This window comes from Nomascus leucogenys, chromosome 9, assembly GCF_006542625.1.
Source record: "Nomascus leucogenys isolate Asia chromosome 9, Asia_NLE_v1, whole genome shotgun sequence".
In the NCBI taxonomy this organism is placed as follows: domain Eukaryota; kingdom Metazoa; phylum Chordata; class Mammalia; order Primates; family Hylobatidae; genus Nomascus; species Nomascus leucogenys.
The window spans coordinates 53434025-53451585 of NC_044389.1; the positions used below are offsets into that span (position 1 = coordinate 53434025).

Sequence of the window (17561 nt, forward strand, 5' to 3'; positions counted from 1 at the left end):
TTGGCTAAAACCACACTCTAGATTAAAGATCAGTCAAGAATGGATGTATCTTTAATACACCAAAACTGGGGTTTCTACTGAAGCACCAGTGTCCTACGCATATCCCTAAAGAAACACTGAATAATTGGTGGAAGTCATTAAAAATGACTATTACCAGAACAACTCCTTCTCAAGAAACCAACTCTTACTAATCATCTTCCCACTGTTTTAAACTCAGAGTTAGCATTTACTTTCCATAGTACCCTTAAATATATATGTCAATTGGCCTTGGCTTTCTGCCATAAAGTTTTATGTGCCATGATAAACATGGTATTTATCAGGGGGGATTTTGCCCTTTTATTTAATTATGGGTATAAAATGGCAAAGCCACCTCAAGTATGTACATGTATGAGTTCTGTGATTAATGCATCGTTACATCATACTTACAAACCGTTCATCAATAACAAGTTAACTCACATAAACAAAGTTAATATAAGGAAACTTTTTTCCAACAAATTATTTCACACAGGTATATGCTTATGAATCTATTTAATTGCTCAGACTGTGCTAGAGAATATGTACCAGAAATACATATATTTCATAAGGTTCAGTTACAAAATGGATGGTTTCAAATGGGAATTTCTTACACTAACCTGATTATGAAAAAAGAAGTCTGTATCATCTGCTTCCAAGTCTGTTATGTCCAAATATATTTTTGATTATGCATTTATTTCACTACTTTTATAAATATTAGAGATTTCACCTTAAATTATTTTTGTAAATAGTTCTAGAACACGTTTTCCAATTATTATTTTTCTAATGGAGACATATAATTGACCTATGTTTATGCATATATGTTCTCTACAGAGTGAAACTTTTTTTAAAGAGAATAGTAAAGAAAATGCGGAAGCTCTGGCTCTCCAAGGCAAAGCCAAAAAGAAAAAGGGCGGGGGGAATGCGAGGAACATTTTATTACACCTCCCGATTTTCACTCCTTGAGTTTTATTTTCTCCCCTTGTTTATCTGTTCAATGCTAGAAACTGTATTCCTAAGACAGCATACCTCTTTCAGGTGAGCATGATAATTGGCAGATTTTGATACTTAGAGTATGAACATATAATTAAGAAGTGATTACCTAATAAAGATAACAATGTGACTATTTTAATTATTTTGGTGGCAGGGAGTTGGTTTTACATCACCCCCCCCCCAAAAAAAAACCCTGGTTTCAAATTCATTGGTAATAAATATGCTAACTTCCTGAATCAAAATGGAGAGCCTCTCAAGAAAAAGAGCTATGCAGTCAGCAATGACTTAAATTAGTCAGGATAGCAGGCATCTGGGGTTAAGGCTGTTTCCACCATTTTGGTCTCACCACCATATAAGAGTGGGACCACAGCTGTGTAGCACTTGTTTCTGTCATAAGTGTAGCAGGTCTCTGTAGCACTGTCTTCATCACAGATATTGCTTTGGGTAGCAATAACTATCTGATTATCCAGCTCCACTTCTGTAGGATCACATTTTTTACAGCTGAAAAGCAAATACATGTATTAGACAATCCCCTCAAATGCTGTGTCAAAATGTGACTACACATTTCAATCCAAAATCAATTAGTTCTTGCAGCTCTGACGTGACAGCAAAGGATGACTCCTTTCAGACATAAGCAGCTCTACAATACAGAATAGCTTATGGGATTTTCCAATCTTTAATATACATTAGTTGAAAGTAAGCAATATAATTAATGATATGATAATATGATTGTTTTATCTACACCATACAGCAATTTCTACTATGTTAGGCTTATTCCCAACTGTATATCTGTTTAAACAAGTTATTTATAGTGACAAGAAAGGGAAAATTAAAAAAAAATTGATGTTAGAGTCTGTCATTTCCAAAGAAACACCTGCCTGTTTATAAGATCAAATCCACTTATTGAACTATTAAGGGAAATTGGCCTTTCTATGAATGCCAATAATTTTTTCTTTAGAAATTTTTTCTTTAGAAAAAATGTATAGCTAAATTTTATCTGTGACAAAGTTTTATGAATTTACGATACCTAATAATTAACATAGGAATTAATGTATTCAAAAGTTCAGATTATGTTTGTAAATGTTTATACTCCAACATATTTTGAAAAACATTCTTACTAACAAGGTTAAAATTAAAAGCTATTAACTTCCACATCTATATTAATATGGAAAAAAATATATCTTACAGGTCAGACAAATGGTACACAAATCTGGTTCTCAATGGTGAGGTGGGATCAGAGATATTCTCCCTGTTGTTCAGAGGAACACTAAAAGAAAAGAAAGAAAACAAAGTTAAAACAATGAAATGCAGATATTGTTATTTTTGGTAATAAGTATACTGCCACTATTTCATCAGAACAGTACTTATTGTATTTAGTACTCTATAAGCACTCTAGAGTAATACCATTACTCAGATTTTTATAGTAACTTGCTATATTTTAAATATTTCTCATTCAAAATAAACTTCACAGCAACTCTGCTGTCAACTATCTTTGCTGACGTGGCAAATTTTTGCTTTTCCTTTAAAACTCAACTCACGTTTTACCTCTGTAATAATTATATTGATGTTATCTCCACCCTTCAACAAACTTCTTCCTCTGCAGTCTCATTAATGCTCATATATATTTATTATATCGAATGCAGTATCATAGTTGCTTGTCTACAGAGTGGTTGCTTCCCTGGGCTATGTAAGTTCCTTGAGGCAAAAACATTTATGTATTCCCAGTGCCTAGCTAGGTATGTGGCATATGGAATATGTTCAATATTTGTGAAATGGACAGACAGATATTCTTATCCAGATTCTAGAGGAGAGGAAATCATAAATAGGAGAGGTTAGTGATCCACCCAAGTTCACACAACAATTAAGTAGCAAAGCTGGAACTTCTTCATCGTGATGTCCCATGAAAAATTAGATGATTGTCAAAGAGTTCAGGTGATTTCATTAACTTTAAAATTTTTTTCATCTAAGTCATCATTCCTTCTCATGCGCACCCCTCCCTACCAAAAGGAACAACAAAAACCTTGTGTTTCCTAACTCAGTATTTAGCAATACCATCCAAGCCAAAAACCTGGTTATCATACCTGAATCCTCCCCTGTCACATATCTAATCAATCTCACAGTCCAGTTGATTCTAATTATTTTCATGTGTGAAATCCATCCACTTGCCTCTCTTCTCATTATTACTGCCTTAATTCAGGACACCACTGTCCTCTCCTAGACTGTAACAATGTCTTCCTTTTGTCTTGACTCCTTCAAACCACTGGCCACATTATTGCCAAACATCCTTTCTAAAATTGCAAGCTTAATTTCCTTCTCTGCTTAAAACCTCTAGTGTCTCTCCACAGATAACAGGGTATCCTCAAAATAGCATAAAAGGCACATATCCTAATATGCCCCTAACTCCCCAGCTTCATCTCTCACAATGTCACCATCTACAATGCATGCCAGCTGTAAACAATCACTTGCAATTTCACAAACGTACCATGCTTTTCTCATCTTCTATCTTAACAATAACAGTTCTAACATATAATACTGGTTACGGTGTGCCTGGTACTATGCTAAGCATATTACATGATGATCTCATATAATCGTCACAGCAATCCTGTTTCCTTTTCCTGGAATGATCTCCCCCACCTATTAATTCTCTCACTCCCCACACACATTTAGCCAGCAAACTCCTACTGAGCTAACAGCCATCATCCATCCCACCACTTATTCCAAACACGCTTTCCTGCCTCCCACTGCCACCCTTCTCCTCTCCCCGAAGATTGGACTGGGTAACCCTCCTCAGTACTCCTATAACAACCCATGCCCGTTCCTATCATAGCACTTACAATACAGAATTGTAATTGCCTTTTTAATTGTTTACGGTTTCCTGTTAGACTATAAATTCTTTTAAGAAATGGACTGTATTTTAAATAAACTGTTTTATCCCCACCACCAACCCTTAATATTTGGCAGTTACTAAATAAACATTCGTTGAATGAATGAATGAAACTATTCTTAATAAGACTGTAAAGACTCAAGTAATATCAGAAAAAGGAGAGGCTACTATAAGCCAAACACTGCTCTTTTATGAATTATTGTATTTAATCCTCACAATCCTATAAAGTATATGTGTATAAATTCATACATACATAATTATCCCTTTTTTTAAAGTTTAGGAAAAAGGCTAGTTAAGTAACTTGCCCAAAGTCACATCATTTTAGTAAGTAATGGAGTTGGGAATAATACCATAATGGCAGGCTCAGCATGGTGGCTCACGCCTGTAATCCCAGCACTTTGGGAGCTGAGGCGGGTGGATTGCTTGAGGTCAGGAGTTCAAGCCCAGCTTGGCCAACATGATGAAACCCTGTCTTTACTAAAAATACAAAAATTAGCCAGGCGATGAGGCGTGCACATGTAGTCCCAGCTACTCCGGAGACTGAGGCAGGAGAATTGCTTGAACCCAGGAGGCAGAGGTTGCAGTGAGCCAAGATCATGCTACTGCACTCCAGCCTGGGCAACAGAGTGAGACTCTGTCTCAAAAAAAAAAGCTGGGCATGGTGGCTCATGCCTGCAATCCCACCACTTCGGGAGGCCAAGGTGGGCAGATCACCTGAGGTCAAGAGTTCGAGACTAGCCTGGCCAACATGGTGAAACCTTGTCTCTACTAAAAATACAAAAAAAATTAGCTGGGCATGGTGGTGCGTGCCTGTAGTCTCAGCTACTCGGGGAGGCTGAGGCAGGAGAATTGCTTAAACCCAGGAGGCAGAGGTTGCAGTAAGCCAAGATCGCACCACTGCATTCCAACCTGGGTGACAGATGGAGATTCCATCTCAAAATAATAACAATAATAATACCATAATGGCACAGCAATGCCAATATACTTTCAGAAATCAGAACAGGGAAGATCAACACATCAGGCAAAGTGTCATGAAGTATCTGAATTATCTGATTTCAGTAAACAATATAATATAAAAAGAATCATTTCATAAAATAAAAAGATGAATTAGAAGATCATGCAGGAGATTTTCAAAATCTCCTGGAGGTTTAAACATAAGATAGACACTCTTCAACATGGCTTAAGTGCCAATGTCATGTATGCCATTCTTTCCAATTACCCACTACTCTAGCTATTCTATCCCTAGCACGAAGCTATGTGGGCAGGATCTGAGTGGTCAAAGAAAACCTGCTAGAGGAAGTGATGGCTGAACTAAGACATGCACATTGAGAAAGAGTTAACTAGGCTAAGAGGGGTGGGACAGAGTTCTTCAAACAGAGGAACTAGCAGGTGTAAAAGCACTGTGAATGTGGGGAAATAGAGACACTACAGCAGTGCTGAATTTTTTTTTTTTTTTTTTTCGAGAAAGTCTCACTGTTGTCCCCCAGGCTGGAGTGCAGCAATGGCGCGATCTCGGCTCACTGAAACCTCCGCCTCCCGGGTTCAAGCAATTCTCCTGCCTCAGCCTCCCGAGTAGCTGGGATTACAGGTGCCTGCCACCATGCCCGGCTAATTTTTGTATTTTTAGTAGAGACGGGGTTTCACCATGTTGGCCAGGCTGGTCTCAAACTCCTGACCTCAGGTGATCCACCTGCCTCGGCCTCCCAAAGTGCTGGCATTACAGGCATGGGCCACCGTGCCCAGCCCCAGTAGTGCGGAATTTTTAAACATAAAGTAAAAGAAAAGTGGCAATGGATGATCTTGAGAGTTATGCTAAGCTTTGAAGGTCAGGCCAAGGCATTTGTAATATATCCTAAGATCAATGTTGGGGAAACCATCACAAGGCTTTTAAGCAGGATAGTGACAATAATTGGCACATAGATTAGGTGAATAAATAATAGTAAATATTTTTAATATGTCCCAGAAATATATAAGCTCTAAAAGGAATAGATATTCTCTATTTATTTTTACAATAAGCCTATGAGTTAAGCATGATTTTTTCCTCATTTAAAGATGAAAAAGTTGAAGTTCAAAGTAGGTAAGTAACTTGCATACAAAAACGCACAGCTATTAAGTGTCCCAGACAGAACTTGAAACAAAATTCTTAAACACATTATACTTTTCCCATTGATTGAATGGAATGGAATGCTCTGTTCTCTTTCTATAGGAGATTTGATTGGGGAAAAACTATTAAGGTAGGAGTGGTTTACAAGCAAAACTTATAACTGATTGGATCCAACAGAAATCTAATTTCTCAAATAGTAATAGCATTCTTGCTATTGAAAAAGAGCTGTATAGCATATAACTCTGGACTGTGTGTGAAACGAAATGAATATCTGAAATCCAATCTAAAAGTGAGATCGAATCAAATTAGTTAATGTGATCAGTCTGCCTTATCTCAATGCAGACATCTGATTACAGTGTAAAAGACTCAGTTATGTATATATGGTACAAAATAAGGCTTTAGTGTTATCTGAAGTTTCAGTTTGAACTGATCAAGGGCAACTGAAAGTTCTCATTCAAATTGAAATAACTTGGCCAGGCGTGTTGGCTCAGGCTTGTAATCACAGCACTCTGGGAGGCCAAGGCAGGAGGATCACTTGAGCTCAGAAGTTCGAGAACAGCCTGGGCAACATAGTGAGACCTTTTCTCTAGAGAAAAATAAAAAATTATCCAGGTGTGGGGTGGTGCGTGCCTGTAGACCCATCTACTGAGGAGGATTGCTTTAGCCTGGGAGTTCGAGGCTGCAGTAAGCAGTGATCTTGCCACTGCACTCTAGCCTGGGTGACAGAGTGAGACCCTGTCTCAAAAACAAGCAAACAAAAATAAATAAATAGAAATAACTCCATATAAACAGTGCATGTTGATGACTAGATTACAACCTTTGTTTATAATTTGATGTAGCCCACTGATTTTAGATTGGCTGTAATCTTTCATTCTTACCCCTAATTTCAATAAAATTGCCTCAAGCTCATTCACAAGACTCAATTCTTAACTCATGTAAAGTGCTCCACAGCAAAAAGGGGAGTAAAGAGGCAGGTATTACATTCAAACAACACTCAGTGTCAGAAAGTATCTCTGCTTAGAACAGGAAAAAAGGGAGTATGGAATGCCACGTACATAATTCGGATGTTTCTCTCCACAATGTCCTCATTAGGATCTTCGGAAGAATGGATGATCCTGGAAGTAATCCGGGCACACTTACATTTGTTGTCAACAAGAACAATCCTTTCATCTTCTTGGGCTTGAAAGGTAAACGTATTAAAAAGAAAAGAAAACAAAGGTCAATTTATGTATTTTGTATTGAGTTATTTTATCTTTCTTGCCTGCAGAAAAACAGTTTTATGGTTGGTTTGTCTCAGCTTTCTCCATTTGTTCTCTAAGCAGAATCTTACATCACAGTGAAGGAAATCCAAAGGTACTCTAAAAGGAATTTTCACTTTTTTCTTGAACCAGTCTATGGGAATCTGGGCTGAAAGAATTCTGATTTTCGCGTCCTTCCTGAACTCTCATTTGTACTTAAAATTTTTTTGTATAAATTGTATTATAGTTAAGAACAGGCATGTTTTCCTCCAAGATAACCTTATTTTGTAAGACTTTTAAATATTCTCCACCACAATTATCTGCCTTTTCATAATAACAATCAGATTATCATAGTACATGATTCAATAAAAAAAAAAGGCTATATTTCTTAGAAGAATTATTTTAAGCAGGGCGCAGTGGCTCATGCCTGTAATCCCAGGACTTTGGGAGGCCGAGGCAGGCAGATCACAAGGTCAGGAGTTCAAGACCAGCCTGACCAACATAGTGAAACCCCATCTCTACTAAAACTACAAAAATTAGCCGGGCATGGTGGTGCGTGCCTGTAGTCCCAGCTACTCGAGAGGCTGAGGCAGGAGAATCACTTGAACCTGGGAGGTGGAGGTTACACTGAGCCAAGATCATGCCACTGCACTCCAGCTTGGGCAACAGAGTGAGACTTCATCTCAAAAAAAAGGAAAAAAAAAAAGAATTATTTTAAAAGATAGAGTATATTTAGACATAAAGTGCTATAAATTTGCAAAAGCAATTTAGAAATATTATGAGGTACAATCTCAACTGAATATGCCTGTATACAGAAAAAAATGAATAAATGAATAAATACACATATGACCATTAAAGCCTTAACTTTGAATGTCAACGTTTATTGTCTAATCTTAATATTAGACAAAGAGGTCTGATAAGTTGTTTGTTTGTTTATTTGACAGAGTGTCTCACTCTGTCGTCCAGGCTGGAGTGCAGTGGCACGATCTTGGCTCACTGCAACCTCTGCCTCTTGGGTTCAAGTGATTTTCCTGCCTCAGCCTCCCAAGTAGCTGGGACTACAGGTGTGCACCGTCACGCCTGGCTAGATCTTTGTATTTTTTTTTTAGCAGAGATAGAGTTTCACCATGTTGCCCGGGCTGGTCTTAAACTCCTGACCTCAAGTGATCCACCTGCCTCGAGCCTCCCAAAGTGCTGGGATTACAGAGCCACTACACCCAACCTTGATAAGTATTGCAAGGAATAAACAAAGGAAATTTTGTATCATCTGGATTTGGATCAATTAACAGATTTTATTTTATTTTTTGAGACAGAGTTTCACTCTTGTTGCCCAGGCTGGAGTGCAATGGCACAATCTCAGCTCACTGCAACCTCCACCTCCTGGGTTCAAGTGATTCTCCTGCCTCAACCTCCCAAGTAGCTGGGATTACAGGCATGTGCCACCATGCCCAGCTAATTTTTGTATTTTTAGTAGAGACCAAGTTTCACCATGTTGGTTAGGCTGGTCTCGAACTCCTGACCTCAGGTGATCCACCCTCCTCGGCCTCCCAAAGTGCTGGGATTATGGGCATGAGCCACCGCACCCGGCAAATTATCAGATTTTAAAAATTCAATAATAGCTTTACATAAGTAACGCTATTAAATAAGAGTGCTAATTAATAATAACAATGATGTTGGCCAGGTACAGTGGCTCACGCCTTTAATCCCAGCACTTTGGGAGGCTGAGGCAAGTGGATCATGAGTTCAGGAGTTCCAGACCAGCCTGGCCCATATGGTGAAACTCTGTCTCTACTAATAATACAAAAATTAGCCAGGCATGGTGGCGCACACCTTTAGTCCCAGCTACCCGGGAGGCTGAGGCAGAAGAATCTCTTGAACCTGGGAGGTGGAGGTTGCAGTGAGCCAAGACTGCCCCACTCCACTCCAGCCTGGGCGACACAGCGAGACTCCATCTCAAAAAATAACAATAATAATAACAACAACGATGTTAAATATGCTTTATTCATATAATTTTAGCTAAGTGACCTTTAACAATTCATCTCATTAAGCCTCAACTAAAAAAAAAAAAAACAAAGATTTAGTATACGAATTCAAGTTATAAAGTTTAAATGATCAGAATAGTTATAATTTTAATTGGAAGTCTATTCCTGAGACGATTCCTAGAGCAAAGAGGACCTAATGCAGTATTTCAGTCTTAATGATAAGAGCCACTACACAAACATTTTAAGACCATTGTTATTATACTTGTAGTTGTTTGAAGTACTTTATAATGTATTATTATACCATTGTTCATAAGTTCCTAATGAATCTTCTGATACAGTCTGTGTAATATTGGAAAGAAACATTATGGAGTCAATTCAAGGTAATGAAATAACTCATTAACATCTGAAAGAGGTAAAATGACTTAAATGATGTCCTGTTTCCTACTTGTGTATCCATGACTCTTAAATGTTTTTTCTCAATGAAATATAAATGAGCACATAATGCCTGACCAAAAATACAGATTGTTGAGGAGTGACTTGACTATTAAGTCTTAAATAGAAAATGTCTATATTCTATTATGGCATATAATTATTTCCTTACCAGAAACCTGGGAAGTTAATATATAAAAATGTTAGGCAGCCTAACATCTATCAGAAATACATAGCTGTCAGAAAAGGTACAAATACTTTCAATTCACCAAGACTTAGAGTCTAGCATTTGCTCTCACCAACAGGCAGTATTTTTTCTAACAAACCTGTTATTAGGGACTGTGCTTTACTTTATTCCAAGAGCATCTGACACATAGTAGCTGTTCAATAAATATTTGTTAAATTTAATTCAGTTCAAACAAATAAGGAAATAGATTTAACAACATACACTAGATATGACCATAATGAGTTTACTAAAAAGTGATTGCCTTACACAAGGCAGAATAGGATAGTAGGAGTGCAGGCTATAGGGTCAGATTGCCTGGGTTCTACTTACATTCTTGCTTGCTGTATGACTTTGGTAAGTTATTTCACCTCTGTAAGTCTCAACTGGCTCAACTGTACGTCAGAAGTAATAGCAGTATTTATCCTCATATGGTTACTGAGAGAATTAAATTGAATATTATATGTAAAGGAATTAGCATGATACCTAGAATATCATATTCAGTAAGTGATAGCTATTTTATATACGGATGGTCCCCAACTTACCATGGTTCTACTTACGATTTTTCTACTTTATGATGCTGTGAAAGTGATATGTATTCAGTATGCTCCTCAGCTACAATGGGGCTACCTCCCTATAAAGTCACTGCAAGTTGAAAGTATGATATTTTTAACTTTCAACTTTATAGGGTTTATAGGGAAGTAGCCCCATTATATATGTCATATTTTTTAGATATGTATATATACTTATATTGTACATGCTTTACTAATATTTTATATTTTAAATCATTAGAAAGTTACTCTTAATGCTAAATTAGTATAAAATATATATATAAGGCCTATTCTTAATCACATTTCTGTCATTATTCGTCTTGAAATAAGAACCACAGACTCAGTGATAGGAACAATCCAGACAAATTTTAGTGTGTCCTTCTAAATGAAAATTATTTAATACTGTACCTCTAAATTCAGAATGTATTCCATTTTCTGAAGTTGTTTGAAAGATCAGTAAACAAAATAACAAAAGTTCAGTCATCAATTTATAGGCAACCTGTATGACATTAAACATTGTTAAAGGGTCATAATAAATCTGTGGGCTCAGATCCAGGAAAGCTGTTAAAACCAATACCAGCCTCTTTGGGGAAATAAAATCCCAATGCATTCCATGTTGTACTTACAGTAATTATTATTTCATTTCTCCAGAATATTAATTTAAGAGACTCAAGGGAAGGATTATAGATTTTTAAGATTCAATATGGACCTTCATGTAAGCAGGACTATCTGTAGTTAGCTAATTTCTTATTCTCTAGTTTGTAGTAGGCAAACAAGCAAGTAAGAGAAGAGAAAAAAGAATAAAAAGAGTCTTATCTATGTAAAGACAACTGCCATAGAAAGATTAAAGCATGTTAGGAAAAAGTAGCTGGCTAGCTGGCCAACCAAAGCATAGGCATAAATCTTTAAAACTGAAAAACAGATCTGTCCTATATTTTTCCTTTGATCTGGGATCATTTTCTAAATATCACATACCTTTCACATGAACAGCCTTAACAAAAATGGCCAGGACTCCCCAGAAAAGCAAACGGTTCTTCATCTTGACTTCACTTCTTCTGAAAAACTGGAACAAAAAAAGTCAGGGTTAAGGTGTGTGATCTATAAGGAGTGTGCAAATGATGGTGCTTCTGCTTTCTTAAAATAACACTCCAGGCAGCTAACAAACTAAAAACAATCACAACTGTGGTTGAAGTCTGAAGTTTAAATGTTGAACTGGAAAAATGTATGACTCACATTTAAGTATTTTCTTGCAAAGCATCCAAATAAAAACCATAATTTGATACAATTACTTTTATTTTGCATTTACACTACATAAATGTTTAAACCAGGAGACTAATAATAATTTCAAGGAAGGATTCCATTAAGAATGTTGAAATAGGGATTTTCCATTTTATTACCTAGATATACTCATATTAGTCTTCAAATCAGACATCTGACACTTGTCATGCCTAGAATAATAAATGAAGGGAAGTGAAGGAGGAGAGATGAAGGAAGGAGAGAGAAATGAAAGTCCTTTAAGGTCCCAAGTGTATCTTATGTTAATTTTTTATACTAGTCCTTAATTAACCAAGCTACCAGATTTAAATATATATTTTGTATGCATCTTACAAGATATATATTTTGTATGCATCTTACAAGATATATATTTTGTATGCATCTTACAAGATATATATTTTGTATGCATCTTACAAGATATATATTTTGTATGCATCTTACAAGATATATATTTTGTATGCATCTTACAAGATATATATTTTGTATGCATCTTACAAGATATATATTTTGTATGCATCTTACAAGATATATATTTTGTATGCATCTTACAAGATATATCTTTTGTATGCATCTTACAAGATATATCTTTTGTATGCATCTTACAAGATATATATTTTGTATGCATCTTACAAGATATATATTTTGTATATATTTTGATTATTTTCAGTTATTTTATAAGCTCAAACATGGAATTGGAATTAGAAGCTGGTAGATGCTTGGCTGGGTGCAGTGCTTCACACCTGTAATCCCTGCACTCTGGGAGGCTGAGGCAGGTAGATCACTTGAGGTCAGGAATTCAAGACCAGCATGGCCAACATGGTGAAACCCCATCTCTACTAAAAATACAAAAATGAGCTGGACATGGTGAGGGCCTGTAATCCCAGCTATACGGGAGGCTGCGGCAGGAGAATCGCTTGAATCTGGGATGCAAGAGGCTACAGTAAGCCAAGATGGCACCACTGCACTCTAGTCTGGGTGACAGAGGGAGACTCTATCTCGAAAAAAAAAAAAAAAAAAAAAAGAAGCTGGTATATACTAGATAAATAAGTTGCCATATTTTAATTTGATAGCATTAAGACAGACCTTATGTCTAGTTACACCTTTCAGAATTGTAAACCCATAAGATGATTTTTATTTGAGATGCCTCAACAGAAAACTGAATCACTGCAGTATTTTGTGTAAAATTTTTTTCACTTAATTAGTGTCATTTTTTTTTTTAACTGAGCTTTTGGACAGAGCACCCCCTGCACTCCCACTCCAACATGCTAGAATTTCCTGTCTCTTAGGCAAGGTTGGTTCCAAGAATATGCTGGTTACACAACAGTATCAAATCTGTGTTACTTTTGGTTCTGAGCTCTAATTTTTGAAGGGACTCCTAGAATTTTAAGAGGTAATTAGGAGTACTTCAGAATCATAAGTAAGGCAAGCAGACTTCAAAGCTAGAAATATGAAATGACAGGATGAAAGAGACATTAAAGGCTAGCACATGATTCCACTTCTTCAAAGAGTATATATTGAAAGTCTGTAAGAACAAAGTACCAGGCACTATCATATGCAATACTACTATACTGTCCAAGTTTATTCCTATTTTAATTTCTACTATCAGTAAGACTTAGCAACTACTTGAGTTTAGGGAAAATATACTGGCGTCACATGAACAGTTTATTAAAAAAAGAAACAGACCTGAAAGCAATTATTTTAGTTTGTGGTCAGGAGGTCAAAACAACTATCAACCACTCTAAAAGATCCTCACCCCCAACTGAAGTTTCTTATTTAGAAACTGACTTATTCAATCACTCAAAAAAAAAAAGAGTAATTAATAGTCACCTGGATACCTTTTTAATTCTTGAAAAATAAACTCAAGGCTAAACTGCCTTCCCAAAGCAAGTTGGATAAATCCTTGGGAACAAATTAAAACTTCTCCAAAAGTTTCTTTTTTTATAACAGCAAAGATTATTTAACTCATAATTACTAACCTAAAGAAAAGCTCTATATTTGATATTTTCATTCTTCTGATCTTGCTTTTTTTTTTTTTTTTTTGAGATGGAGTTTTGCTCTTGTTGCCCAGGCTGGAGTGCAATGGTGCCATCTTGGCTCCCTGCAACCTCCGCCTTCTGGGTTCAAGCAATTCTCCTGTCTCAGCCTCCTGAGTAGCTGGGATTATAGGCATGTGCCACCATGCCCAGCTAATATTGTATCTTTAGTAGAGATGGGGTTTCTCCATGTTGTTCACGCTGGTCTCGAACTCCCAACCTCAGGTAATCTGCCTGCCTCGGGCTCCCAAAGTATTGGGATTACAGGCGTGAACCACTGCGCCTGGCCAATCTTGCATTTTTATATTTCGATTATGTAAACTATAAATCTAAAATAAATTGCGTTAATAAAAATAAAGTGTGACACATTTGTCATTAGAAGAGAATTACCTATGCTGGCAACATAGGATCTGGACTAGTGTTTTGCCTTGTGTGCTCTAGGGATCATCTGACTAGAACCACTTGTAGTCCTGGTTAAAATATGGATTTCTTGGTAACACTCAGAATTTCTGGAGATGTGGCCTTGGGATATATATTTTCAAAAAGCATCCCAGTTGAATCTGATGTGCACTGAAGTTTGAAAACTAATGGAAAAAAGACTGGCCTAGAGCAGGAGGTAAGGGGGTGCAGAATAACTAGCAGCATTAACTATTTATGGAAGAACAAAAGATTAATAAAGGTAATTTTTAAATAAATAGCCATACTGAAAAGTTAGCTGAAGTTTGTATTTGCTTATAATTCTGTGCTATAGGTAAGCTGTTGCATATTCTTTTTATCATTAACCTACTATATACAAATACAAGTTCCAGTTTAATTTTTAAACCATTTCTTTGCCAGTTTTAGTTATGTTTTTGCCACTAAAAAAATGTAAGATGTGAATAGTAGAACCTTTTACATGTGTGTTAAGTGACTGAGAACTTAGCCATGTGTTCTAAATTCTTAGCAAAAAAAAAGGCTTATTTTTCTATACTCACATTTAAGATTTGTGTACTAAGAGATTCAGTGATAGACTCAGCTAGATGAAAGAGATCTTGAAGTTAATTTAGTCTCACCTTCATGACTCTCAAATTTTTTTCAATATTCTATACAACTGAATTCAGCATTTATTTGAAAATCATCTTAAATAGTTGGATGCTTCACTCCCTGTGGACACAACTCATTATATTTTGGGATATTCAAATTGTGACAAGACTTTATTCTCATGGGACACAGAGAATATAACTCCCTGTTTTCCTCCTGTCTCACTGGTGACTCCTTCTGGGTCTCTTGCTAAATTTTCCTCTGAATATTGAGGGCATCAAGGCTTAATCCTCATCTTTTCTATTCTCTTAGCCTCTCCCTAATTAATTTTACCTTATCCCATGTCTTTAAACATAGGGCACACTGAGGACTCTCAAATATAACTTTAACTTTGACCTTACCCATTGAGTTCTGAATGCCTATGTCCAACTTTTTATTTTATATCTCCATGTAGCTATCTAAATGGGTATCTAAAACTTAACCAGGTAAAACGGTATTCTTGATGACCAATCCACCCTCACACTCACATACCAATCTCTTTCTGTTTCAAGTTTTCCCCCATCTCAGTCAATGGCACCTCCATCAGTTACTCAAGCCAAAATCCTCTTCTTCGCTTCCTTTCTTTTCCTCTCCCCTACATCCAATTTACCAGCATCACCTGTCAGCTTTCTCTCCAAAACATATCCCAAATTCACCTGATTCTCTCCGTTTTCACTACCAACCTAGTCCAAGCCTCCATCCTCTTTCCTGGACTACCATAATAGCTTCTATAATTACAAAGTAACTTTTCCTTTCCCTCAGCATTGGTGACTAAGGCACACAGATCATAAACAACAATGACTAAGTACCACAAATCTAAAGCAAGCCAAATATTTCCTCCAAGGTTTGTTAAGAGGCAACAAAGCCAGACACAGTGGTGCATGCCTGTAGTCCCAGCTACTCAGGAGGCTGAGGCAGGAGGATCACTTGAGGCCAGGAATTGAAGGCCAGGCTAAGGAAGACAACAGTAGTTTTCAATGTATAACTATTATGTACACATACAATTTTTTTCTAAAAAGAGGCAACAAAACTCAATCTACTTCCATCAGCCACCACTCCACCACTCCCATACACTCCCATCTCGTCTTTAGAAGACTAGGGAGGGAAGGGGGGGATGTTATAAGAGCAGCTATTACCTTGTTGAAATCATAGTGTTTGTAATAAGAGACTCCTACACACATATCCCACCTCGCTTCACCCGTGGGAGAGTAGAGAGTAAAGGTGGGGCACTTTCCTCTCCCCAGATTCAAGTGAGGGAGAGTTTCAAGAAAATCACACAAGAGATCAGGGACCCTAAAAGAAGGGGAGATTAAGAAGCAATATAGCATAATAGTTAAGAGAAAGGGCTCTGAGCCTGACTGATTGGGTTTATCCCCCAATTCCACCACTCTCTAGCTAGGTAACACTGGACAAACCTTGAACAAATCACTTAATCTCTCTTAATTTCCTCTATCTGTAAAAGGGGGAAAATAACAATATATGCTTCATAGGATTGTTGTCAGGGTTAATATTTATTACATCTATTAATTCATGTGAAGAAGTTAGATCTTGGCACACAATAAGTGTTATATAAGTACTAGTTACTTATTATTATCATCATCATCATCATTATGTCTTTTTTTTTTTTTTGAGATGGAGTCTCGCTCTGTCACCCAGGCTGGAGTGCAGTGGCGTGATCTCGGCTCACTGCAAGCTCCGCCTCCTGGGTTCACGCCATTCTCCTGCCTCAGCCTCTCCGAGTAGCTGGGACTACAGGCGCCCGCCACCACACCCGGCTAATTTTTTGTATTTTTAGTAGAGATGGGGTTTCACCGTGGTCTCGATCTCCTGACCTCATGATCCGCCCGCCTCGGCCTCCCAAAGTGCTGGGATTACAAGCGTGAGCCACCGCACCCCGCCATTATGTCTTAACTCCTTGTGGAGTTGCAGAAAATGCAGCTACCAACTGCAATGAAGTTTGGGGAAAGCATTCCTGGGAGAATCTGACATGGCCCCTTGGGTTGTGGATGTGCAGGAACATCAAAAATGATACATGATCATGCTATATAAAGTATAAATGAAAATATCCAAAGTTTCCAACTTAGGATGGGTGAGGAGGAAGTACACTTGGAAGATATGTTAGCTTTATTTGTAATAGCCTAAAGCTGGAAGCAGTCTAAATGTCCAAAAACAAATTGGATAAGCAAGTTGTGGTATATCCATTACTCAATAATAAAAATAAATAAGTTATTAATAGATGCAATATGGATGAATCTCAAAATAATTATTCTGAGAGAAAGAAGCCAGATAAAAATTTTTTTAAGAAAGTACAGGCCGGGCACAGTGGCTCACTCCTGTGATCCCAGCACTTTGGGAGGCCAAATTGGGAAGAACACAAGGTCAGGAGTTTGAGACCAGCTTGACCAACATGGTGAAACTCCGTCTCTATTAAAAATACAAAAATTAGCCAGGTGTGGTGGGCGCCTCTAATCCCAGCTACTCAGGAGGCTGAGGCAGGAGAATCGCTTGAACCCGGGAGGCAGAGTTTGCAGCGAGCCAAGGTCACGCCACTGCACTCCAGCCTGGCCGACAGAGCAAAACTCTTGTCTCAAAAAAAAAAAAAAAGTACATAGTGTGTGATTCCATATTTGGATATATTTATATTTTTTTCTAGAAAATTCAAACAAATGCATAGTGACAGCAGATCAGTGATTATCTGGGAAGGTGGGAACAGAGAGAAGGGAAGGAGGGACTGCAAGACTGTAAAAGGACATAAGGAACCTTTTGGAGATGATGAAC

At 37.3% G+C, this 17561-nt stretch overlaps 1 protein-coding gene across 2 annotated transcripts; it reads right to left on the reverse strand.

Annotated features, from left to right (window-relative positions):
* Nucleotides 1–511: 511 nt before the first annotated feature.
* Nucleotides 512–11512, reverse strand: JCHAIN (joining chain of multimeric IgA and IgM). 2 transcript variants are annotated; one of them, XM_003265713.3, is made up of 5 exons: nucleotides 11392–11455; nucleotides 9062–9109; nucleotides 7049–7172; nucleotides 2192–2272; nucleotides 512–1506 (listed from the first exon to the last, which is right to left on the reverse strand). In XM_003265713.3, exons 1-5 carry the CDS (start codon nucleotides 11453–11455, stop codon nucleotides 1296–1298), a joined length of 528 nt encoding a protein of 175 aa, XP_003265761.1. In that variant the 3' UTR covers nucleotides 512–1295. The 2 variants fall into 2 exon arrangements, with proteins under 2 accessions (XP_003265761.1, XP_030674820.1); XM_030818960.1 differs by lacking the exon at nucleotides 9062–9109 and having other exon boundaries at nucleotides 11392–11512.
* Between the last annotated feature and the right edge of the window lie 6049 nt (nucleotides 11513–17561).